The 27,147-nt window shown below is 42.2% G+C and overlaps 1 protein-coding gene across 1 annotated transcript in view; it reads right to left on the bottom strand.

The window, feature by feature from the left end:
- The window catches only part of adcy5 (adenylate cyclase 5), a 72,419-nt gene extending 49,805 nt beyond the window's left edge, over positions 1-22,614 (bottom strand). The window contains exon 1 of the mRNA XM_071538832.1: positions 21,685-22,614. Coding sequence (XP_071394933.1) covers positions 21,685-22,614 — 930 coding nt within the window. The remainder of the gene's footprint in view (positions 1-21,684) is intronic.
- Positions 22,615-27,147: the final 4,533 nt, after the last annotated feature.

Raw genomic sequence — 27,147 nt, 5'->3', positions numbered from 1 at the left:
GATATAAATTCTCATGTATCCATTAATGTCTTTATGCCAAATCACATTGCATTGCACATATTTATTGCACATAAGGACCCAGTGGCCAGAGTGGAAATTTGGCACAGGGAAACCATAAACATATGCTTCATATATCAATAAAGCAGACTTTACAACACTGAGCCACCCAACTTTGCATTAGTGTACATTTGTTGAAACACATCTCATGTGGTTGTTGCATATTAACCATGCAACTGACATACAATCCAAAACTCTCTCTGGTTGTTTTTTCTGAATATGACATTAAGTGAAAAGGGAAGGAGTGGGAGAAGGTTTCTGGCTGCCAGGACCATCCCACTGAGACAAAGCCTCATTCCCATCACCAAATCACCGGGACTCTACCCTGCTGTGGTTCTCATATCAAACTAAGCAAGAGTGTGGGTGTGTGTATATACTATATCACACAAATTCAGAAGCACATGATACTTCAAAACTTGGTTGTAGTCAAGACCATCGTAGCGGAGCCTCAGTCAATTCCAATACCACGTCCAGTGGAGTTTGAGTCAAGACCAGGTCCAAAGGGGGTTAAGTCCAAGTCAAGGCCGAGCCCAGAACAAATAAAGTCTTGTTCTAGATCAAGACCAAAACAGGCAATAAACCGAGTATATTTCTTTCCAAATGCAAAACGAATAATAAAGGAGTTTCTTAAGGATAAACAGAGATTTAGATCTTTCTGCAAATATGCTCTGTACTACACCCTTCAACACCCACTTAATCAATTTATTGACTAATCAATGCATAGAAGTATGAGGACCATTACATACAAAGGCTGAAATCCCTTAAATTGTTTGTAGTCCTGGGGGAAAAATGAACCACCCAATAGTAGGAGGAATAGGAATAGAAATATGAATAGGAAGGAGACCAAGACAAGTCCAACACGTCAAAAAAGTGCCAAGACTGGACTGGAGTACCAGAGCCCTACTTCAAACCTCAGTGTTGTAGATTCCCAACAGATCCACCTACTGTCTGCAGCTATGCTACTGTGGATGGCTGCACCAGAAACTCACTAAGTGTGCTTGTGTTTGCAGGCAGAAGCGTAGATCAGGGAAGCTCCACGAGGGAGACGGCTCTAACTCGCCCCTGACCTGCAGCTTGTGTGCAGTTGTGTCCCGCTCAGCTACTAAGCAGCCAAGGTTCAAACCCCGTTTAGTAGCACTGGACGTCCATATAAGGACGGGCGGGGAGACTCTGGGCCTTATCACACCCTGTGTTTCTTTAATGCTCCAGTTCACAGTCATAACACATGTGGAAAGCATAGCTGGAGAGGGATCTGAGGAGCGAGGCTCTCCTTGACAGCTCGCCACAGAATAATGATAACCTCAGCGTTGCACTTCACCGAAGGCAGCTCTTCCCTCTCAATTTGGAGCATCTGTAATTTCAGAGCCGGTTTTAACTCAATCTAACCAGTCTTTCTAAATATAGAGAGAATAAACAGATGTGCGGACATACTTCTCTCTCTAGTGAGAATGAATACACTCGGCCAACAGTTTTGTTTCTCAGAGGGAAGCGGTTCCCATCGTACAACACGGGCACGCTACAGTTTGAGTCACAGCAAAACACATTGTGTAAAGAAGCTTAATGAGTCACAGTAAAACAGCATGACCCCGACAAGCGAATGAAGGAATCAGAAAAGTACGTAAGCCATGAGCATGTGAACAACCTTGTGCTGATGGCCGCAGAGTGGATGCACACACAAGAAAACCCAGCCATATGTCCTCCAGCCTGCAGGACATCCACACACTGCGAGTAACACATCACAGCAGCCTCATCACACAATTCATCTTCATAAATTGTGCATTATATAAACGGTGCGAGTGAAACTAATATAAACTGACATTATTTTTAGCTGTAATAACTTCTCTGATAGCATCTCTAGACAACCGTGCTGAGAAATGTCCTGCCGCGCCGTCTCTTAAAAAAAGAAATAGATTATATCTAAATGAGACAAACATGGAAAAACAGTTTTTAAACACAGCGATAGGAAGTGACAAATGCTTTTAATCCAGAATGTGGTTTATTCCGCTCTGTCCGTGATAAAGCTGTAATGTAAATAATGGGATGGACAAACTGTGTGCTCCAGTCAGTGATCACCATAAAGTGTACAACAAAAATAACATATTTTTAGAATGCCATTACATTATGTTTAACTTTCATGAAGACCCCATTTTCATGTCATTTACACCAGTCTGCTTTGACAACCTATAATGTATATTCTAACATATTTCCATTGGTTTTTAATAAGCAAAGGGGAACTCTGTTTCACAACTAAAAAGTTAGTTCACATGGGTTCATTCCCCAGCTACACGCCTGCTCTCCACATGGGCCGGTTGTGCCCCAAATGGCCATGTTCGGCGTGCAGGAGGGGTAATTGGCAGTGGGCATGCTGCCCCAAATCCAGCCTCTGTCATGCACTCTCCCTCCAGAGCAGCCTGCTTTTATGTCCCTCTCACAATGGCGCCTCTATAAAATGATGACGGGGAGCTATGGCGAGATTTGACGCTAAATAAACTAATTCTGTCTGTGCCGCGGGCCCTGCACGGTGAAGAAATTGTGATTACATGTTTGTCTTTATGTAACAGCTATTTTTAGGGTTTGCGGAGAAATAACTCAATAGATCTTTGTCTATACATAAACTTTCACAGTGCGGATCCTTGTTTGTAAGTAGGCTACATGCTCAATAGCATAATCATCACAGCAGTGACTATTACTCACGCCATTATTTCATTTGACTCACAACACGGTGATTGAGTCTCCTGTACGAGCGCCGTCCTTTGAACATGACACACAAAAACACCAAATCATCAGTTTTTTCCCCCCTCTATCCACCCAGCAACCTGGAGATACGAGGAGAGGTTTGCATAATTTCCCTTCATTACTCATGATAATGCAATTCCTTTTCCACAATTAGCATAATGGCACATAATGGGCATAATGGACTCTTCATGCCACCTTGACAATAGCAGCCTGTGAGGCACGCTATGGCATCATGCACACACGTAAGTAAGTGCATTACATAATTCAACCATTTCAGAGCACTGCACCAACACTCTCCGAAGAGACAAATGTCAAAGAGTTAAGTCACAGAAACTGTCATGTAAGGGGATGCTTTAACTTCTTTTTGGTTTATTTTAATTTAAAGCTACACTAGGCGAGTTTTTTATGTAAAAATACACCCATCTTTTGAGCCTAAATCACAAAGTGTGGCTGCAACAGAGAAGAGTGTTGCCTCCCCCACAGATTCAACGTATTTGCCCAAATGAAATTCAGAAGTCAGGTATGGACATGGGTGGGAAATCTTCTCCGCCCACAGGGAGTGACGAATCTAAACTCAAGAGTGAAATACAAGTCTTCCCTATGAACAGAGGCTTCATCCAGAGAAAGCTGGACTCACCAACATTAAATCTTTTACCATCTCTCTCTCTTTTTCAAACAGTTACCCCTCGCTACCATTTGGATATGTTAAGTATATAAGTAAATTGAGTAGAGGATGTTGTTTCTATAGTTAAGTATTTTCCATGCTATACATGATCCATAAACTACAAGTATGAGTCCTGAACCTCACAAATGACCAAAAGAAATTGCCTACATCTCCATGGACTGTTGCCAAAGCTGGCTCCATTATCATCAACAGGACCAATAATGCATGCGATACTGGCAAGGACGCACTGTGTCCAATCTGAGGCTCTGGTTACATTAGAAGTCATATGGCCTTGTGGATGGAGATCAGCACAGCACACAGCCAGGCAGCCAGGCGGGCAGCTGGTCCTAATCGTTTCCCTGGATATCATGGCCCCGCTTGTTTAAAGCATGCGGGCAGAGACACACGGCAGAAGACGTGTTCTTCTATTCATGAGATTCAGCCTGGGGTCTGATGTCTGTTCCAGCTGCAGCTACAGAGGAGGCAGAGAGGGAGAGAGAGAGAGAGAGAGAGAGAGAGAGAGAGAGAGAGAGAGAGAGAGAGAGAGAGAGAGTGTGTTCCTGTCTCTGGTTTCCTCTTGTTCATTGATTATGGAGTAAGCCTACAAGACGGGAGAGGAAAAACATTCCCTATGCAGGCAGCGGAGAGGGGGGCTCATCTAATCAAAATGGATGTGTCACAACACACTAGACACACAGGAAAAACAACACATCATGTCCCGGTTTCAAGGTGAGTTACGTCAAAGCACATAACTTGGTCCGAGTTATTTTTAAACCCGCCGCTCTATTTCTGTGCCTAAAACAAACTTCTCTCCCGCTAAACGCTAGAGGTCAAGAATTTTACTCTGGACCGCAGTCGTGGTCCATGAGGTCACTCCAGCTGTGGACAGAAATGGATTTTAAGTCCCAGTTCCCCAGGCTCTGCTCTGGAACAAGCACTTACTCATTTTCCCCACATGGGCATAAAACATTGGTGTAGGAGTACCTGCTTAAACACAATACAGCCATGTAGGAGACTCTTCAGTGGAAAGGGCACAGCAGACCGGGGCACAGTTGTCCTTGTCCTGATCAAATAGTTCATATAATACCTCCTCCCTTCCTCTTTTGCCTGATTCACTGTGTCAACTGGATTGGCAGAGGTAAATTTACACCACATGGAACACAAACAGCAACGTCACATCAGCACTCAATTTCACTACTTATACTACTTATAACAATTCAATTTATGTTAGTGAACATTCATATCTCCCAAAGCCTGAGAAACCAGACCAGCAGGTCAGTCTCAAATTAATTGTCAAATGAAAAGTTCCAGCCTCATGAATATTGATGATGTGTTGTACTGCATTGTCATTATATATGGGGACACTTAAGTGGTCGTCCGGGTACAGGGGGCAAATACCCTGCCCTTTTGTCCTAGGTGCCCTTTTCAGATCAGATTTAAACACAGAGACTGAGTTTCTAAGCAGGTGCCAGTAACACTGATCATCTGAGGAGCTACAAGCTAAAAGGGGCAGATAACCAGTCTGAAGGGCTTTTATACCACAGTATTTCCATTATATGTTATAGGCTATTCAAACCTAGTGCACATGCCATACCTCGCCTCAATAGCTTACACTAGTCAGCAGTGAGCATTTGAGGACACGTGATTGTCCATAAAATCATAAGACACTTGCCTCCTCCTCTTATCCAATCTGTGCAGAAAAAATCTCTGGAGCTCCTTTGGATGAAAAAACTGCCAAAATTCTCAGATGCCAAACTGCATTGAGAAGCAACTATTAGGGCCTGGAAACAATTTTAAACCTCGGCGTACATCTATTTCACTCCTTTTTTTTAACACCATTAACTGCATGATTACTCTTGGCCTGAATATGAGGCAGATTTTTAAAATAGATTGCCAAACTATTAATAAAGTGATTCTCAAAATGCATCTTCACTCTCAGCAACTTAGTGCAGTTTCAACTGGGATTGTTAAGGGCCTGCAGACTCCAAAAAGAGTTGAGCATTGACTCTTACTGATAGAACAGTACAACTTGTGGTTGAAAGTGGAAATTTCAGTTACTGAATACAAACACTATTTTGTATTAATTCAGAGACATAATCAAGAAATATTAATACTGGTTGAGTGCTTTCTTATCTTGTATGAAAACCTATTTTGTCATAGTTATGGAAAATGTTAATGGAAACTTCGTAGTAAACAAAGAAACTACTTTGGTAGGGTCCTATTTGATATTTCAAACATTCAAATTTTAAACCTATAATTTTCTCCCATGAAAACCCTCACCAGAAATTAGTTTTAAAAGCACATTTTCAAAAATGTCTTCCCTGGGGAGCATCATGCTCCCAGACCCCCCTAGCATTTCTAGGGAAGTTCCCTTTTATATTTCTTCTTTATTAGACAGTCGAAACAAGGCACAGTGAAACAAGACAGTGAAACAAGGCAGTAAAGAAGTGAGAGAGCAGATGTAACAAAGCAACAAAGGCCAATTTCAAACCCAAGATGTTGTGTTTACATGGTAGGTGCTTTAGCCAACTGAGCCACCAGGACAGAGCAGAAGTTGCCCTTTTAGATAATTTTGCTTCTGCCCCTTTCAGAGTCTGTACGCCATTGGCTTATCACCAGCCTGGGCATCCATCTGCATGGATAGGAGCTGTTCTAACACTTTAACTGTAGCTACAGCTGCTCAAAGGAAGCATACAGGAAGGACAACACATGGTGCGTATCTCTGGTTTGGCATAAATCAATGTGCCTTTTCAAGTCGAATACAACGCTAAGTTTAATATAGCTTTGACATAATGTCTGAACTGACCAGAGCATTCTGTTTTGCAACTTGTGAAAAAGACAGATGAGGAAACATACACAAATAGACAGGCAGAGCGAGTACACATGCACTAGAGTTATGGCAATCTGCGGCTCTGCTGTCTGTCCACATCCACAGTGGGGGATTCCCTCATCACTCTCAGCCCACACTGATACATCACACCAGGCCGCACTCTCCCTGCACTGTTAACGCCAGCCTGCCAATTTACTCCCCAGCCCAAGAGGTGAGAGGAACAAGATGGAGAAGCAGCTCCAGCACTGGGGTGTATTTTTTCACACGGCTCTGTCATCTGCGAGGGGACACACTAATGCTGGGGTGAGGGTGGACAGGCAGAGTCACAAAACTTTTGCCTGAACTGTAATGAAGAGGAATGCCAGACTACCTAAGAGGCTGCAGCGGCTTCCAAGGGGAGTTTAGTGCAGAATGGGAGCCTGAAGTCTGCAGTATGAGCTTGTACATCCAAGACCCAACAACTTGCTTCACTACTAGAATCCCTCCATGTTAGAAACTTATTTTCTCTAGAAACTAGTCATACAAATGAGGTCCAGGTTAATAGCAATGATACATTTAATTGAATCTAATGTAGGACCTAGAAACAGAATTATTTATGGAATACTAATAACAGAATCAATCACAGAACCAGCATTTTCTCTGTATGCATTCAATGAAATGTTTAACAGCTCCGAGTCTGTAGATATCTTTAAACTCTCTAAACATAGATTGTAACTACTCCAGGACAACTGCCCCTTCACTCACTTTTGCCTTTGTTCGGAACAAAAAGTTCCCTTTAAGCACTGACAAAAAGTCTTTCACTCGGATCAGATCATTCAGTCACATCCGGCTCTCATTCAAAACAAATACATTGACGAGAGGTCACCTTCGCCTCCCTAATTCCCGGCGTGTCATCAAGAAGAAATAATCTGTGTTCCTGTGTGCTTGCATGTCTGTGTGTGTGTTCGTTTGTGTGTTACACAAATGTGTTTCAGATGTCAGATAGGAGCACATTTTTAGAGGACACTGTTCTCATTAAGGCAATGACTCATTTATGAGCGAAAAACCTAGGGAGAACCACAGGGAGACGTCTGTGTGTCCTCCCCCAGCGGATATGAAGGACTGAGCTGTCAACAGCCTGCAATACAACAACTGCAGAGGGCTGACCACGGGGGCGACCATTAGGTTCCTAACAGTCACTCACTACAGCAGAATAACCTCAGTCAGTAACCAGCTCATAATATGGCAACACACAGTAAGCTTCAATGTGCCATGTGTAGCATTTTAACATTAATAAATCATTACCACATTCATTTTGAGACATTAGTATAATTACACCACTGTTACTGAACAATGTACACTGCATTGTACATTGTGTGTCACCAGGTCGGACTTCATGGGAAATCTGCTGGATTGCTTTATGGCACAAAGGGAGATTTCTTTATGGCACAAAACAGGAATAGGGTGCTGTCACTTTCAACAATCAATCAATCTGTTTTTGGCCCTTTTTCTTGATCTTCAACACAAACACACGTGGAGCAACACCAGCAAGGAGGAGGGGGGAGAGTAGCAATATCCTCTTTGTCAACAGCAAGCAACAAAGTTTATGGTAAATTGTTTACAGTAATTCTACCAAGGCATCACTATTAATTAAACAATGATATATAAAAAAAATGCTACATGTAGCACCAAATGGCTACGCAAGCAAGGCCAAAAAACTTTATGGATTGCAACTCTATATAGGCAACTAAATTCATATGGTGTACTAGTAGAGCTTGAAAAATTATGATCCATCAATGATTATTTCAATTTGATTAATCGTGGTGAATTTTGTTTCTTTGCAGGCAAATAAATCCCAGCATTGTTTGACTAGTGTCAGAGATATCTATTTTGATCCAGTATCCCCCCCCCAGTTCTTACTATTTACTGTTGTATTTATCACCATGGAAACACAGAGGATTGTTTGCTAACTGGTTCACCTCTAACAACCAACTATCTCCCAGTGTTTGGGGAGCAGAGAGTTAAAGTGGTCTATTCAAATAGGACTCACACCCAAAACACCAGCAGACCACAGTATCCTGCAAAACTGTGGTGCGCTACATGACAAAAAGAAAAACAAGACAGATCAAAAGATAAAATAGAAACAGTGAAAATAGCACTGCAGAAATCGCAAATAATAAAATAGATTTGATTTGAAATTTGCAACATTTGTTCTGCCATCACTTGCCATGGTTTCAGTAGCATTACAAAACCCTAGCATCTGGTCTTTGGGAGGACATTTGTGGAGGTGGTGTTATACTATTTTGTAAGTTCAATGCATAGCCAAGAGGAAGTGAGCCAATCACACAAATGAGTAAATCCCAGCCGCTCTGCTGTTCACACTAGTAGCAGTTGTTATTTTAAATTTCAAACATGCTTCTGGAAACACATGATATCACCAAGCGTGTTTTCAAAGAGCAGTCCCACTTCACTCAACTAGTTCTGCAGCTCCTACCATGCAAGTGTTATTGAGGTAGACTAAGGTCAGGTGAACTTGATGCTTACCAAACCATGCAAACATGTGTGGAGAGACACATGGTCAGCTGAGCCAAGGGTGCTGCTGGGAGTTGAAAACATGGATCCAATTGCATTTGAACACTTAATTAACACTGGTCAGGATTTATGGATTCTTCTGCTGCCTTACACACGAGCACAACTTTTAGATGGGAGCTATAGCTCAGGATCAGTGGGACTGAATTAAAGGATAGACATAACATACAGTTATAAAAATCTATTATAAGAATCATAAGAATCATATTGTTGCCGTCTGGTGAAAGTGTCTGTATATAATGTACTGTACATAATGTATATCTCCAAAATGTCAACTTTTCAGGAACTAAAAAAAACATTTTTGACATCATCCAATGGGTTTTGACAGGGTTTCATAAGACGTCATAAGAGGTCAGAGAATTTTCTCAACCCATAGAAGAGCATGTAAGCCTTCAACTGAAGTGAAAACATGAGTTATGAGGTTTCCACACGCCAACATCAGTAAGCAACAGAGACATTTCCAATGTACTTTGCATAGGCGCCAGCAATAAGAACATTCAACACACGAGAGCAAAAAGCGAGATGCAATCGTTAGACGCTACCTAACCTAATGTGCCTGGAAATGAATTTGACTATCAGACAGCGCTGCAGCATGATTCATTTGCCAGGCACTTCATAAAGGATAATGGGTTTCTTCTCCGAGAGAGAGAGAGAGAGAGAGAGAGAGAGAGAGAGAGAGAGAGAGAGAGAGAGAGAGAGAGAGAGAGAGAGAGAGAGAGAATGCAAAAGAACTTAATTGCGGTAGGGCTTTGTTGCGCTCGCACAATGAACCAACTTCAATGTCAAGAAGCCTGTGTTTCGTCCTGTCAGCGGCTCACCCTGGAGGTCACCCAGGGGTCACTGCTGGGCCGAGGCACATGACCAGGCAGAGGAGAATGCCGTTATTAAGGTGGTGAACGAATGAGCCTTACAGAGCCAAACAGTACAGTACAGCCATATGCACGCCAGACTTAAAAATGCACGGGCTGGGCTATTTGTGGTCACTATTGTTACTCAGGCAAAGTAGCTGGTTAATTTGAATGACCTGATGGCCTCTATGCAGTCTTTATATTTGTGTATCAAGCATTGCAGGATATTTAGTCTACATGATAGTTGGAGGAAGCGGCAAGTTTTACATTATGTCCATGGATCCTGCAGCAGGTTGAGGTTGGATCTCCTTTCTTCTCCTTTCTCCCTTCTTCACTGGCCTCATCGAGCCCCGCAGTGACAACACTCATTCTAATGTAAAAAAGTGATGCCAGTCATTTGCACTGATATTTTAAGTAAATATAATAAATGTGATGAATTGTGTTTTGTCTGGTAATCAACAAAACATGTTTAGACTTAGATCAAATTGAACTTAAATGATCCCTGATGGGTCGTTGCACGCACAATATATCATGTAGGATTTGAGTCAATTTTTAAATTGCTGCATTTTTGCTGCATTTACTTACTTTGGAGTAAATTTAGTATTTATCTAGCATACCCTTTCTAACTAAATACAGAGTTTGTCTAATGGGACTGTTTGTGTGTGTGTGTCTGTGTGTGGTGGTGGTGGTGGTGGATGGGTGTCAAAGTTTAATTCCTTCCTGGGTAAGATACAGGTGAATATACTGTATCTTGTGACTGGGCAGGCTCTCAGATGGCTTATTGAGGATTAAGTTATTCTGACAGTCAAATGCACCACAGGGTCATATTATAGCCTAAAGCATTATCATCCAGCACTGTTAAACCATGCAAATGAGAAGGCTTGGCCATGGTCCACAGACTTTACAACGCTGAGGCATAAAGCCAAGCGGGTTAAAAACATCTGACATTTCCATGTCTGATAGTGTCAGACCAACACTAATCAATGACAAAAACCAGGGTAGCCCAGAAGAAATGGAATAGATTTAGATATGATCAGAATTCCCCAGTGTGACCACAAACTGACCATGAAAATACTTTCAACTCTATGATCTATGGACCTTATGACACTATTGCTCAACAGAGGGGCACCAGATCACTTCTTTCCAGAGCCTAAACTAACTGGGAAATGTTTAGAATGTAAAAGAGTAATCATGAGTCGCTGTAACTCCTTCATGTTGTGGAAGGTTGGAATACCCCTAGTATGATGTTGCTAATCCCACGTATTGGCGGTTTTGTCAAGACTGAAACACCCCATCATATTAGGTCTACTGAAAGACTTTACCAAGATGATTCTCTCTCTCACACTCCCTCTCACACACACATACAGGACATTACAACATGCTTGTAGCATTGTATTAGCAAACAAACTAATTACAGCTAATGAATGTCAGATGAGCTGAATGAAGCAACGAAGCCTCACAGCCAGGCCTTGCCCACCACACCACAATGGAAGCGGAACAATGAAAGTGGAAACTATCCATCAGCTTCAGATTTCATTGTCAAAGAATCTGAGTCTGCTCACAATTACAACAGCATGCCGTCTTCAAAGCAACTAGGGATTTTCTCCCCATGAATCATGCAACAAGTTGCATGTCAGCAAGAAGATCTAAACTGTATGATGCAACTCTAATGCAAGCTATCAAGATCAGTGGAAGTTGGAAGAACTTTAAGTTAGATGTTTTGAAGTAGATCAACAACCACTTGTTACATGTTAAATGAATATGTACAGTTACATATACATTTACATATAGTGTACAGTCATACTGTCCATCTTACAGTACAAAGAGACAGGTCATGTGAGGTCCTGTTGTCTTTGTACCATTTCAGTCAGTATGTAGTCTGTTGTCATTGGCTCTGCAGTAATATCACCAAGACAAATTCTTGTGCACTTACTGAAATTGACGATTAAAGTAAGAATCGATGACATTTTCATATAAATAAATGTGTTTGGAGACTGTCTTTCGCCGATTGATATAACACAATAGTATCCAGTTCACCCAGTGTCTGGTAGGTGTTTCCCGGGAAAAATCCTCTGGCACACAGGATGCATTTTATGGATTACTACTACCGATTCTGTTTCTTACCACTGTCAAATAAGACTAACCTCATCATAGCGCTGTCTTCGCTCCTCACTAGCCATCAGCCCACACATCTTAACAATTAACTCTAACACCAGCTTCACTTACAACCCGTGTTTGACTGGTTCCTTGAAAGGCTGTTTAATACACTAATCCATTTCCACACTGTGAAGATGCAGTGTGCAGGCCATAAAGAGCACTAGCCCACTCCCTGAGCAATATCAAAAAAGCGGGGAAAGCTGCGGGGGAGAGGAGAAAGACTGAGAGTGGCAGAACTCTTGACATCAAGAGGTGAGGAAGGAAAGCAGTGAGGTAGGTGGAACAGCAAGAGAGACCCGAGTCGCCACAGTAAAGCCACACAAGTTCATAGTTGCAAGATGCAGAATAAAACATCACCATGCCATAACTTAAAATCTTAAGGGAACAGATTAGTTGTACTGTCTATCAGTGGCATGAGATTTATAAGAACAACGCTGGGAATCACAACTGTGGAAAAAAACCCAATACTCCCCTATATAGATAAACACACATACATGTTTTCTTTGTATTCAAGATGCAACCCTCAGATGACAGATTGAAGCAGGTAGTGGAAGCTGTAATCAAATCAACACTGATCTCAGCCGGGGCTTGGGGACCAGATCAAAATGGCACCTTAATGATCACATGTCACTCTAGAGAATGAGTGTGAGGTATTAGAAAGACAATGGATTGGCAGAGGGGGGTGATGGGAATTATGAAAATATTCCTGGATGAGGCTGACGTTCTGTCGCCACCATCTTTATTTAAAGTGGTAATCCACGAGATTCACATTTCTTTGTACTTTGGTGACATCGTTGGTGCCAAGCGCTCAATGCTGTGATGTTTCTGCACTGCTCTTCCCAGAGATCACCTGTCAATCAAATAGTGTGACAACATTTTCCTTGGATTTTCTGTTGATGCAGTTTGAGTTTCTGTAGGTGGCGTTCTTCTTCTTCTTCTTCTTCTTCTGTTTATTCCAAACTCGATTTTTCCTGGGAAAGACCTACCAGACAACAGCAAACGTAAAAACTTTCATGAACTGGCAATAGGTGGAATCACTGTTCTAAGATCTTACTCGCCACTGTACTGAAATGCCTTCCAAGTTTTTTGTCAGCATCTCTGGATATAAAAAAAAGATCTGTCATCAACAGGAGGTCTTGTTCACATCGCAATATGTTGTGTGCGGCTGCCTTTGTTAACGGGACAACAACACAGTGGGAAGGGGTGAGGACAGAGGCATCAGAGTATTCTAAAGAACTTTTGACCCAGTATGCAAAAGGCTGTGGAGGCAGGCCAGGGGTTGGGGGGTAAAAAACACACAGGTGCTCCCGGGGAAGCTCCATGAGGCCGCCGCTGGTGTTTGTGAAATAGGAAATCTGTTGCTAAGATACGGAGTACTGTGCACGATCTTCTGCACTCACAAGGGAACGCGACAGAAGTGGTTTCTGAAAGGTTCTGTGCATCCACACGTTCGGTCCAAAATACGGTCTCCAAAATGGCAGTGTCCCCTTTCACGCACCCTCGATCTCTGGGTGCTCAGAGTCAAACAAACCAAATGGCGGCTGAAACTATATATGTCGATGCTGCCATGGGGGACGTGGACAAAGCAGTGAACCCTCCACTGTGAGATCCGATGTTTACATTCTGATTTAGACAGTTTTCCCCGAGGGGCGCTTCCATCTCGTCACTCTGCAGCGCATGTAGCCCGTCCTGTGGGGGGGGGGGGGGGGGGGTGTTTTAAAGACCGTCCGTAGGGCTTGAGTCGCAAAGGAAAATTAAAAGCAGGTCTGTGTCAGGAGGGACGAGTGTAAGAGGGCAGGAGGGCGGAGGGGAGGGGAGATGAGGAGGACATCTGTTTTGAATTCTGGCAAGTCTGCACGTTACAGCGCTGGGCAATTCAATTAGAGAGGCAGCAAACCCTGTTACCACTGGAGGCCTGCCAACTGGGACTGGTCAGCTAACCTGCCCTCCTCTGAGATTTAGGAGGGGGGGTACAGAAGAATAGAGACAGGCAGTCCTGCATCTTCTCTGTCGGCCCAATTTGCTTTAGACAGCAGAGATAACAGTGTGTGAATACTTTACGGGTGTGATCACGCCGACAGTTCTTTTTTTTGGTCTGAATCATAGTTGAAAAGTTTGTGGCCTTTTTGTACTTGGTTTGTTTAGGTTCACACTGCCCACTTACAAGTGAACCAGGGCGTGTAAACAAAAGTCACATGGACCCACAAATCAATCGATCAATCAATCAATCAATCAAACTTTATTTATATAGCACCTTTCAAACAAATCAAATGCAATTCAAAGTTCTTTACAAGCGATTGACAAAACGTAGGATGTAAAAAAATGGATTTACAGACTAATGCACACCAAAACAACCAAAAACCCCCAAAAATTAATTGAATACGACAACAATAAAAGATGGGTAGTTAAGATAATAAAAGATAAATAATAAAAAATAATACAAGCAATAAAAATAACAATAAAAATAAAATGATGAAATACTACACAAAATAAATTGATTATAGTAAAAAATGTTAATAAAATAAAATAGAATAAAATAAATAATAATGATCAACAGTAAAATAAAGTAGTAAAAGTATAAATACTAAAACCATAAAATTATAAAACACTACATAAAAGCCAGACTGAATAGATGGGCTTTTAGTTTACGTTTAAAAATATCACTATTTTCAGCTCCTCTCAGATCCTCTGGAAGGCTATTCCAGGCTTGGAGCATAATGGCTGAAAGCAGCATCACCAAATGTTTTTGTTCTGCTTTGTGGAACAGCTAAAAGAGAAGAACCGGAGGATCTGAGGGGCCTTCCTGGTTCATAAAGAGAGGTAGTCTGGTGCAAGGCCATGTAATGCCTTATAAGCTAATAAAAGATTTTTTTTTAACAATACGAAAACTAACAGGTAACCAGTGTAAAGACTTTAAAATAGGCATAATGTGTGCTCTCCTTTTGGTCTTAGTCAGCAGTCGTGCAGCAGAATTTTGAATCGTAGCGGATTTATTGTATTCTTCAGTAGACCAGAAAGGAGAGTGTTACAATAGTCTAACCTGCTAGTTATAAAAGCGTGCATCAGTCTCTCTGTGTTGCTCAGAGATAGAAATGGCCTCACTTTGGAGATGTTCTTCAAATGATAAAATGCTGTTTTTGTGACACCTCGCACATGAGCCTTGAAATTAAAATCAGAGTCAAAAACCACTCCTAGATTTCTTGCTTCTTGGCTTGGGTTGAGTCCTAGTATATTTAGTTTGGGGGTTTCTCTCTCTGAGCCTTTGAACCAATGATCAGTATTTCTGTTTTATCCTGGTTGAGCTGTAAAAAATTCTGTGACATCCAGGCCTTTATAACTAAAATATAGTTAACAAGTGAGTCAATCGGCCCGGTGTCATCAGGAGACACGGCCACATGGAGCTGAGTGTCATCAGCATAGCTGTGGAAAGAGATGCCGTGCCTCCTGATGACACTGCCCAGGGGTAGCATGTACAAATTAAAAAGTAACGGTCCTAAAATTGATCCTTGTGGTACCCCGCAGGTAACCTCATAGTGTTTGGAGGAGTAGTCATCGATAGATACAAAAAAATTTCTTCCGCAAAGATATGAGGTAAACCATTTAAAAACAATTCCTCACTTAATGCTCACTTAATCTATCTAAAAGAATCTGGTGGTCCACAGTATCAAAGGTAGCACTCAGGTCAAGTAGCACCAGAACTGAAGGCTTGTTGCTGTCAAGATTTGTTCTGATATCGTTCACTACTTTTAGCAGGGCTGTCTCTGTGCTGTAATGTGTCCTAAAACCTGATTAAAACATTTCTAATTTAGTGTTTGAGTTTAAAAAGGTACTTAGCTCATTAAAAACTAGTTTCTCTTCTCTTTCTTTAAAAGAGGTTTTACTAAAGTAGTTTTAAAATCAGTGGGGAAGACACCAAGCTGTAGGGAGTGATTTACTATGACAAGGATGTCTTCAGATACAGAATTTAGAATAGTTTTAAAAAGGGAGGTTGGAATTAGGTCAAGGGAACACCAATTAAAATGCAGGTATCATAGCTCGTGTGAATGACAGATAGTAGGTCTGAGAATTCCGTTAAAAAAGAGGGGACAGATAATTTAGGAGATATACTGTCACTGCAAGGAAACGAGGATGAGAAATTAAAAAAGAAGCGTTATATTCAAAAGCATGAAATGTGCCTAGGTCCACATCCCTGCCCTTCAGTGTCTCTCTGTAGATTGCAGCTGTCTCTCCACCCTTCTTTCCCTCTCTGGACGAATAGGAAAAGGTGTAGCTGGGTCACATGCAGTTTTTAGCCACAAATTTATGGAGAACAGACGACTGAATTTTTCTATGCCCCTTTTGTAAGTCGGTAGGGGTCCTGAAATTGCAATGTTTTTTCCAGTTGCTTTAAGGGTGGTGAGAAAAGTTTTAAAATATTCCTTTAAAGTTTCGGACTCACGGTGAGAAGTGTCGTTGCTGCCAATGTGTGCCACCACAGTACTCACGTTAACGTGTTTTCCAAGCACGGCTGGAAGCTGTGTGTTGAGGTCCAACACACGGGCTCCGGGGAAACAGTGAACCGCTGCAGCGGTTCCGTGGGAAGGGAGCGAGAGCCCCCGAATGATGGAATCACCGATCACCACGGTGGAAGCAAGCGATGGTGGAGGGGTGGGTGCAGCGGAGGGATGGCGGTCAGGGGACAAGTCCAGGCTCAGCAATCAGCTTCTCCTGCAGTTCTTTTATTTTATCGCATTTGGTACAGATAAAATTTTCCGTAAAATCCTCCACGCTGATGATTAAAAACATGTCACAAAGTTTGCATTTTTGGGCCCTCTTGCTCTCGGCCATAGTTGGACCCTCTATTTCTTAAGAAAAGGTCCAGAGGAGCAGCAACAAGTTTTCCTCCCGCCTGGTGGACGGAGATATGTCCACAGAAAAGCTCAATTCGCACAGAGCTTAAATGTTTTGGTCTTCTTCAGTTTCAAATAATATTAAAACTAGTTAAAATAAGTATAGTAAAAGCTTACTGAAACGATAAAAACAATGAAAAAACCAGGAAAAACGGAGGCAGCCATCTTGGATCTCCCACAATGCATAGGTTGATTGATTGATTGACTGATTGATTGATTGATTGATTTCAATCTATCAATCAACAAATAGCTCATGTATTGGACATGATGGACTTTTCTGCACTCTTTGCTATAACTGACCTTCTCTGGTGTTTATGCCTGGTAAAAACAAATGACGAAATAGCTATGAGCATCAGTCCAGGCTGCGGTTTGCCCTCGGTCCATTTGCCTTTCTAAGCATGATGAACTGCTGGCTATCAGATTACATCCGCCTCCTTATACCCATAATCTCTTGTGTTTTGGGGTTGTTTCCTGTTGGTTGGGGTTACATTCTCCTAATGAACCAGTTCTCTTGGACGAGGACAGAGACTTAAGCACCACCTAAGTTTGAATGGCATTGTTCTCACCTGGCCAAACGAACCAAACTAAAAGAGTAAACGCTCCAGAGTTCGATTACACTGCTCCAAACATGCTTGGCGTGAACACACCCTAAAAGTGGATCTTTGCTTACTGTCTCCCCTGTAAGGAACCAGCGATCTGACAGGACTGGATCAATGCTAGATGTGTAATGGGTGTAATGGGTGTAATGGGTGTAATGGGGCATCAGCTTTCACCTTCAGGAGAGAAAGGAGGAAGGAGGGAATGAAGGGCTGAACAAACAAGTATACGAAGAGTCCACTTCTTATACTGACGCTGAAATGACATTGCAGCGTATTTGGTGCTGTGTGTCACTTGGACATCGTCATCTGTAGGGATTTGCCTTTAAATCAGCTGTAGCTGGTAGATGAGAAAGTTGAAGACACTGCAGGTCAAAGCTTCTCTCACAATTTCAGGGTAAAATGCCTAAATCCTCCACTACGACACCCTCTCCATGAAGACCTGTCATCTGAGTAGGTGTGATGGTAAAAGTTGAAAATCCGCAAAGCCAATCGTACGTCTGTCACTCTAATCGCGCTTGTACCTATCCAAGCCTTTGAGCTCTGAAGAGAAGTGAGAAGAGCCTGTGAATGTGGCTATGAACGGAGAGAGAGTTGGGTGTTGTCAGCATAGCAGCTCAGAAATATATCTAGCGAAAGAACTGTTGGAAGACATGAATGTTGAAAATATCTAAGAATGAAAACCTTATTCTAAGTTGTGCATTAATGTGATTTACAACTCTCCTGGTGGTGTTATGGAATGGAATGTTAAGAAAATAGAGGTGGACTGATGCTATATTTCTACAGATTTGGGGCAGCTCAGTGTATTCCTGGGAGTCCTTGTGCAAAAAAAAAAAAAAGCGTTGTCCTGGGATCTCATATAAACACAGTGGTCTAACCCGGAGACTAGCTGGGACCTCTGTAAACAGGGGAGATCAAATATGCTAAAAACAACAGCATGGTGAGGAAAGAGCAACAAATACAGCAGCCTGTTCCCACACACTGACATCAACACATCAAATGACAACGCGGCTTTCACAGAAAATACAATTAGGCGCAGGGTCACATGCCGTTATCACAAAAACTTCAACTCACAGGCTGCTTGTATAATCAAACTTCTGATTATAAATAGAAACAAAGACATGAAAAAAATGTTTGGTAAAGCCGTACATCCTTTCCGGTGTATAACACATTCTTAGGAACATTTTCATCGCTAGCCATAATGCTTTTTTTTCAGTTAAAAAAAAAGAAGAGAACTTAAATTGACTTAAACTGTCCCACGGCTATGCCACAAATAACCTAAGGAAGCATGACTTATCTTTTGAAAGCTGAGATGAGACTTGAATCAGTAGTCGTGACTGTGCCATGTACCTGTTAGGAGGCCGCTCAGGCATTTTGTAAGGGTTATAAACTGGAGTTCATGTAAAGGGGAAGCAAATGTTCTCTCTCTAGAGTTGGACACACTAATGATGCCCCAGACATACTGTGGGAGCTTTGTATTGTATAGTTTCTTTTTTTCATTTCTGGAGTTCATTGTCTGCTGTTAAATAGCTCATACAAGCCTCTTTAAAGCTTCAACAGGGGACTGATGTACTATTTCCATTCTCTGGGTTCTTTTTTAAAGTGCTACTCTGGAAGAGCTGCATTGTTAGAGCACATGTTTATGAGTGGTATAAGGAGTAGAGCAAGACAAACTAGGAAGGGGGGTGGGGGTAGAGAGAGAGAGAGAGAGAGAGAGAGAGAGAGAGAGAGAGAGAGAGAGAGAGAGAGAGAGGGGTAAAGGGCAAAGCATCAGAGTCAGAGAGCAGCCCAAACTCACACACACACACACACACACACACACAGACACACACACACACACACAAGCATAGGTTGGGGTTACAAAACTACAATATATCCTAGAGGTCCTAGAGGAAATTCAACCAAATGTACTTTTAAATAATGGTGGAAAATTAAACCCATTTGTATATGGGCCTGGAGAAAAGTTTTGAAAGTGAGATTTAAGTTGTAAAAATACAACCCGAGGCATTCAAACTTTATTAGGAACATGTTGGCCCAGCACATAAAAACCAATATCCCCTGGAACTATACTGCTGTAAGCTTAATAAAAAATCCTATAAAATAAAACCAACAACCTAAACCCATTATTTCCAAAACTGAGTGTGAGCCACAATAACAGTTTAAAGAGCAAAATATGTGTCAGCATACAGATTTTGGGGTAAGGCCAAGATTAGTGAAATTTACGCTCAATGTATGCACAGATTTTAGAGACTTTGTTCCAAGTTGAGGTTAATGTTGCGCCCCAAGCTCCATATGATGACTGGCTCTCATATACTATAACCAAATCATTAGTGTAGCATAAATCCTAAATATGATGAGTATCTGGGCTTAGAAATGTACTTAACCAGTAGAGATAACATTGGTTAAGAGCAGGATTTATTGTGTCTAGGCTGTTGCCTAAACATTCAATAAATAAACCCTGTAAAAATTAAACATGGAATAAATAAACTATCGGTATAAGCACTGAATGTCAGAGAAGATCCATATGGACACCCTTTTATATCAACGCTGTGCTCTCAAGAGGGTATGAACCCTTATGAAAAAGAACTATAGTAATCCTATATTGCATTTTAGAAAGATACTGGACAAATATCACAGCATTCCTATAGGAATATTATGGGAACATACTGTAACAGGAGATTTTAAAAAAAAACACAAAGCACAATAAGGTCACTAAAAACTCACTATTGAATACCAAGGACACATAATGTATATTCCTTATATGAATACTATAGGAATATTACTGATTTTTCTTTGGGTATATATTTGAGATGCTTTTCAGTCCAATCTGTAATGTAACAATTACTATTCAACCACAATGAACTAAGAGCTAAAACTGAAGAGCTATATTGAACTAATCGCTGTCGGGATGGTGCGTCATAGCGCCTAATGACGCGCAATAACTGCTGCAGTGGGATTGAAAGAGGATTGTGGCAACTTTCTGGCTCCTGGTGATGATGATGGGCAGCCTTCAGACATTACTGTCACCATTAGCTCTTACTATCTGACATTTTTAATTCGTAATGACAATAAATGCCTCCAACTAATAGCCTCTTTATAGGAAGCCACTCTTCAGCCTCAATGCAGCTTCACAGTCAGCGAAGCTTTGAGTGTTTAGCAATGCTGATATGTTTTTATCCCCTTCATTTGGCTAAACTGAATGAGAAACAAGCCTAACATGCTATACCAGCGAGCATGGGACTTAGGCCTACAAATAATGACTGATTGCTTATTGATGGAATTGACAGGTTGTACTCAGCGAAAATGTCCATCCTAACAAGTCTTTCTCATGGTCATTTTAGCCCAATGTAGGCCTATTAGAAAATGCAGTGTGCCATCAGTTTTCTAGACACAAGTGTCACTATCTTGAAACTAGAAGGGCACTCGGAGAGCGCAGACCTCCGCCAAGGTTCGTGCTATTATTGCTTGTTCGTGAGTCGGATCAAAATTTCTTCTAAAATTTCTGTTCTTCCTTGGCCCATGCTACACCCTTCCACTAAGTTTCATGAAAATCGGGCCAGTAGTTTTTCCGTAATCCTGCTAACAGACAAACAAACAAACGGCACCGAAAACATAACCTAATATGGCAGATCACTCCACTATCAAGAAAATGGCACTTCATCCAATAAAGTTCTTCACGCCTTGCTACATAAACACAGTGTTGAAGCCTTATGAGGCCCCTGGTCATAGACTGTCTTTGCGCACAGCAGCTCATCTTTGAACTATTGGACCAGGATTTGTTTAAACAAATTGCCATGCTAAGAAATCCCATCCAACTTAACGAACCAGGACAGTCTGAGTGCGTTAGACGCACTTGCACTAGACCTAATTGCTCTGCATGTCAGAGGAGAGACAGCCAACAGTTTCCGTGGCAACCGGCATCTCATATAAGTGCTTGTCTACCAGGAATTAGCTCAGTTATTTAACTAAGTGAAGTTAACATGTCTCTCCGATAGCCTAAGTAAGTAGGAGTTGCTCATTTCGGTTGATTCCTGGGATTGTTTTCATAATTGCAAATTAATAACAGCCACAATATTGTCCACTAAATCCACTACTACAGTACACTTGATATCATAATACTTATCACAGCTGCCTGTTCACCTACCTGATTGTATGTGAGTGTGTGAGAGAGAGAGAGAGAGAGAGCGCAACACCACGAGCAACTTTAAAGAAAATATCTTAACTTTTTTTATGTTTAATTGCGCATGGCCTTAACACTGCATGCGCGACATCCCAGTTCTCTTTCTCAGCCTGTCAGGATGGATAAAAACGTTTTAACAAAGTACACTGTCACACATACCTGCTTCCATAGAAAGCTGTCCATGTCATTTAACTTCCAAGAAATAGCCACGTGGATGGCGGACAGTATAACTCCAGTGATAACGGCGGCTCGCATCCTGACGGGCAGCAGCGTGTAGATGACATGGATGAAGAACACGGTCCACCAAATCCCCTCTGAGGCACTTCTCGGCTGTACAAGCAACACCCCGATCACCTGGACCACCAGCACCAGCAGTATGACCACATAGCACACAATCCACATATGGTCCTGGTGAAACCCGTTTCTGTTGCAAACCACCATAAGGATGAGGATGAGGAGGATGGCCGTGGAAAATACCACCACGTAAGTTGCACGAGGCGACCCGCCGGCGCAGTGGAACCCCAGCATGACCGTGCAGACCAGCACCAGCACTGCCATGAGCATGGTCAAGCTGCTCTGGTTGAGACGGAAAAAGTAGCGCTGGTAGAGCCTCTCCAACTTCTCCGACTGGAATTTCTTGGATTTGAAAATGTGCATGACGCTGTTGCAGCAGGCCACCATGGAAAAGTGAACTTCGGGCATGACCTCCTCCTCCTCCGTCCTGAGCTTGGCTCTCCGCTCCTCCAGACCCAGCTCCACCGACTTGGGTCTCACCTCCCCGTCTGGGCGTTTAGGGGATGAGCGGTTATTGTCTCGACTTTCCTCTCCATGCTCTTGCCAAGCTGACCTGGACCTGAAGCTGACCCTGCTGACCGTCGTGGAGGCTCGTGCGGGCGGTCGGTGGTCCAGATCATCCTCTTCCCTCCATCGGCTGTTGGAGCGGGAGAGCTTTTTGCGCGGAGATCTGGCCGAGTATGGGCACCCGTTGGCGACGGACTCAGACTCGCCCCAAGCTGATCTGTGCTCAGTCCCTCCCCTCAGCCCAGGCGCACCGACTCCGGGTGGGCTGACACTATTTGATCTGGACATGATGGAGAATGGAAAGCGACCAGATCGGACTACAACAGAGAGTTGTACCGAAATAGGAAAAAAAAAAACTTAGGAACAAGTTTTATTCCAGTGAAAAAGAATGATAGGCAATTACTCAGTCCCAAAGATATGGCCTATCAAACCTCGATATGTTGAATTTGACCCCGTAGTCTTTATTTCCCATGGCTGATTATTGTTGAAGTACACAGTGCGTTTTCAATCTAAAAAGTCAATATACTGTGTTGAGTAAAGTCAGTATGAACTGTGGTGTCACCAGCTTTGTCACACTCCTTTAGAGGTAGGCTAAACATTCATTCTCTGATGTTTAAACAATGAGATAGTAGCCTATTAAAACTTCTGTAATGACAACCAAAGCTATACCCAGGAGTGGTGAACTGCTCTGGGAATAAAAACAATTGAACATGCGCAAAAGTCACAGGGGAACCAGAATCACCGTGAGAGGAGGGAACATTAGATCCAGGTGGATTTGGCTCTGCATCATTGGGCCCAATTACCATCCGAAGAGAGGTTGCAGAGCAGCGCGCGCGCTGTAAATAAACCATTACGCAACTCAGATGGTCCATAGCGATCATAGCGCACCATCATCAATTACGTTGTGAATTCGTTAGCCTATATCTGCATACATGTTTCCTATTTCCTTGCGAACGGAACGCTGTTTCTGAGCAGCGAAAGCGGAGGGAAACGGAAAATGCGAGGAGCAGTCCCATGTTGGCGGCTCTACGGTGCCCGTTTTGGTGCCTTCAAGTCTTGATGCACCTGTATTGACCACACATTGCAGCCTCTTCGGTAGTTACATGCTCACGTTTGGCCAAAGCATCATCACGACCCTCACACACTTGCGCTGACCGGTGGAGGGGGAGAACTCAGCAGCCGCTACTCCTCAACCAGCAGCGACAGAAAAAGACACCTTCTCGCTCAATAGTGTGTTATTGCATGATCAGGTCAGCGTGTACCTCTGCGCCGAATCAATGTCCAACAGCTGTCCATCACTGCCCAAATCCCAAAAGAACGACTCCGGGTTTTATGTGCAGCGGGGGTCCATGCGCAACAAATCCACGGCGATATAGCAGTCAGCATTTCATAAGTCTCTATCCGATGCCAAACTGTACTCCCGCAGCCGCGGAGTATCCGCTCAGCGCTTGTTTTGAGCGTGGCATCACAAGCTATTTACCGCTGATTGCTGCTTTAATGGCCATTCAACCAAGTCTGATTCCTGCGGTCCGCCTCTCCCCCCGGTTTCCATTGGGAAAGGAAGAGGGTGAGTCACGCTTTGGCGAGTTTTCATTGGCCGCCAGCGCTGTCGATCTAAATTGGACGCTGCGCGCTCCCCGCACGGTTTGGATGAATGGGCGGGTCTGTGTTCACACAGCTGGACCCCCCCCCCCCCCACACACACACACACACACACACACACACACACATACATACATACATACACATACATCAAACCTGTGGATTTAACCCCTTATGTTTAGATGTTTAGATTTGTCTGGATTGTCTATGTAGGCTACAATGGCTCCTAAAGTGGGGTCTCATTGGTCCTCCAGTAAAATGAGGAATTTATTTTCACTATTTCACACATTTGAAGTTAGGTCAGTGAGAGAATGTGATAGTTCTGGTCAGGTTTCACTTTCCCCACAGTGATTCCTAACAAAAATCTTTATCAGATGGTGATCCCTCTGAGACAATATTATCAAATGAGGGTCCAGGGCCTAACATGTATCTATTTGGTGGAGCATTAACATAGAAAAATGTTTGGGAACTCGTGGTGTATCACTGTTTTTATAAAAAGGTGATCCATTGTTTCAGTTCCACCACCATGACAATTGGCCCGGGTGGCAGTCAGTGAACATTTACATACGGGAATAGACCATTTCACCCATTCATGTTAACAGCCCTATTGTCTGCAAATGAATGAAAACGGTAGGCAGTGGCAAGAAGTCATGGTATGCTTGTTATGCAGTAGACTTAGGGTATATTGGGCAGGTCTTATCTTTATCTGAGTTCCCTTTGCCCTTTTGGATTTCAGCAAGAGGGAAACTATGTGCTGTTACCAAAAGAACAGGACATTCAATTCAGCGCTGTCCCCATTCAAGACAAACCAAGTCTACAGATACAAATTTATCTTGATTGAAATTGTGTAACTTATTTTCTCTGCTTGTCTTATGACTGCCTGCTTGTTCTCTCTCCCTCTCTCTCTATCTCTCTCTCTCACACACACACACACACACACACATAATCACACAGATATACACACACAAGACTATCTATTGTTGGAAAATAAGGGCATAAAGATATCTAAACTTCATCAAGGCACTCCCCTTCCTCTCCCTCCCTCTCCTTCTCTCTCTCTCTTTCTTTCCCAATACATGAATGCAGTTCATAAATCATTAGAATGGAGAATTGAGCTACTGTCTCACACACAGTATATCAGTGCAATGCTTTATTTTCACACACCATAACGCTTCTAAATAAGGGATCACTGACTTCCTATTCCCTTTAGAGTGTCTTCCTTGCTTGTCTTTCTTGCCAGATCAGAGCATTCTGAAAGCAAATACACATACATCAATGGGTTAACACAAGGGGAGAATTGAGATTACTAATCAGTTTGATTTTACTATTTGATACTGTATACCCTCCATCTACAGCATCTATGCAGTTGAATGAAACTGCTGTCCCATGCCCAACACATCACTTTTCACACCATTATCCCCTCCAGAAAGACCTTTTTGGTGAGGAGGAAAGACTTGTGACACTAAAACTCTCCATTACCTGCACACGTGACCAGTGACTCCTTCACACTCAAATTGAATGTAGAATGTGCGTGTGTGTGTGTGTGTGCTTTTTCCTGGAAGAAGAGGCATTGTTTTCTAGTTTTTTGAAAAGCTAAAAAACCTTTGATTATTCATACCGCATACATTTGTCTGGATCGCGAGAGTGTCAAGGGCAAGTGTGCTTTCACCTATAATGTGAAAGCTTCTAAAACAAATTGTGTATAAATGTAATTTAGGAAGCTCAAAGCAAAAGCCTCCCATTGGTTTGGCACAGAACGCTACTGCCATCATCTGAGTGGTAAATGAACTTGCTCAGCAACAGTTTGCAGTTTGCACCAGACACACACACACACACACACACACACACACACACACACACACACACATACATACAGACCAATAATCGCTGGAAACATCATCTTGAAACAATGCATATGTCACAGGATTTAATTCTGAGGAGTCAAACACTCCTAGAACATTATTCTAACACAACATCCTTGACCCAGATATTATATTTTTGCTCACTAATTACTAAAGTCCCTCCAAATTTGAGGCTATCCTCATTTAACACAATTTCCAATGTGCTATTTTCCTCTGAAAATAATAGGTTATTCATTAGAATTATTATTTCAGTAGTATACTTTTTTTCATGTGACATACAGAGGAAAATGTCCTTGGTCCTCTGCTCCCATGCAGATTGAATTTAAAATATAGCAATTTGTTTTCCACTCCTCACGGATCCTTACACTGCAGAGTGCGGTGATACTATTCCTCAGAGTATGGAAAACAGATTCAGGACAAAGGTAACAACATTCAGTTTACTGAATAAACATGACATTGCCTTCACTGAGGTTATACTGTCCCTCTCTGCAGAAACAACATGTAAAGAAATTCTCGGCTCTGAAGGGTGACCTTCTACCTCATCAAAAAATCAAAAAGATGGCTCAGGGCAGAGAGAGTCTTTGTCAATGTAAAAACAAATAGTAACCTTTATTGAAGATACAGTTGGAAGAGACTGCAGGTTCTATAGGCCCACTCTACTCATTCACACTTGATATGGTAAGCATAGGAAATAAACTAAAACCAGTATACTAATATACTGTACATTACATTACATACTGCAGCATATTAATGAAAAGACTCTGTTTTCTACGCGGGAATGGTGCAAAAAAGGCTTTTGCAGCTCAAAAAATATCATTGGAACTTCTTTTGGATTTCAGAAAGGAACACTTCAAACTACTCTTTGACAAAAAAAGGTGTAACTAAAGTAATTTCAGACAGCAGATATTACAACATTTGTAACTTGTTAGTCCTGTGCTTCTTTATGTAAACACAACCACAAACACTCTGCAGTCCAAGCATGCAGAGAATTTTGTTCCCCAGGGAGTCAATGATATAGAAAACCAGTATCATGATGATATGTCCCCAGACGTCACGTTTAATCACCCTCTGATATAAAGAAAATGGGACCTAGTCAGACATTTGATGCTGAAGCTGTTGACCCATAAAAAATGTTCATGTGAGCCTAAGGAACAACAGATCATAGGAACACTGACAGCTGAATGTATTGAGAAACATCTTGGTAACACTTTACAATAAGGGTACACTAAGTTAAGGGTTAGTTAATGCTTAATAAGGGTTAGTTAATGCTTAATAAGCATTAACTAACCCTTAATTAACAGTTAACTAATGTGTAATTTACTAATGGTGTTCATGTTACCTAAGGTATTAATTTAGA

Source organism: Centroberyx affinis, unplaced genomic scaffold, assembly GCF_046629955.1.
Source record: "Centroberyx affinis isolate AG114_WGS23_722 - 3 ecotype Tasmania unplaced genomic scaffold, CSIRO-AGI_Caff_v1 ptg003356l_1, whole genome shotgun sequence".
Taxonomy (NCBI): domain Eukaryota; kingdom Metazoa; phylum Chordata; class Actinopteri; order Beryciformes; family Berycidae; genus Centroberyx; species Centroberyx affinis.
Note: the sequence above shows the minus strand (reverse complement) of the source record. Positions and strands in the feature narration are given on the sequence as shown.